Below are 264 nucleotides of genomic sequence, written 5' to 3' on the forward strand. Positions count from 1 at the left end.
GTGGGGAGGAGAAGACAGAGATGTGGGTGGACGATCTCTCATAGCTAAAGAAGAGGAAGATGAAACATGGGATGTCGATGAAGAGAAATCGATTCTTCTTCTTGCTGGGTCTTGCCTATCAGATGGATAACTTCCGCCTTGCCGAGCATATTGCCCTTCACCATCTTTCTCAGGCGAACATCTACCTCTCTCACTCTCACCTGCCTTCGGTTGGACACCTTTCAAAGGGAGAGGATGACTTGAAGAAAACGAAGAAGAAGACGA

At 47.7% G+C, this 264-nt stretch overlaps 1 protein-coding gene across 1 annotated transcript; it reads right to left on the minus strand.

Moving 5' to 3' along the window:
• Positions 1–263, minus strand: CSUI_008993 (uncharacterized protein; the record flags this gene model as incomplete). The annotated part of the gene is made up of 1 exon (XM_068069112.1): positions 1–263. A coding segment is annotated over one exon (261 nt), but the record flags the coding sequence as incomplete, so codon positions are not given.
• Between the last annotated feature and the right edge of the window lies 1 nt (position 264).

Source organism: Cystoisospora suis, assembly GCF_002600585.1.
Source record: "Cystoisospora suis strain Wien I chromosome Unknown contig_5213, whole genome shotgun sequence".
Classification (NCBI taxonomy): domain Eukaryota; phylum Apicomplexa; class Conoidasida; order Eucoccidiorida; family Sarcocystidae; genus Cystoisospora; species Cystoisospora suis.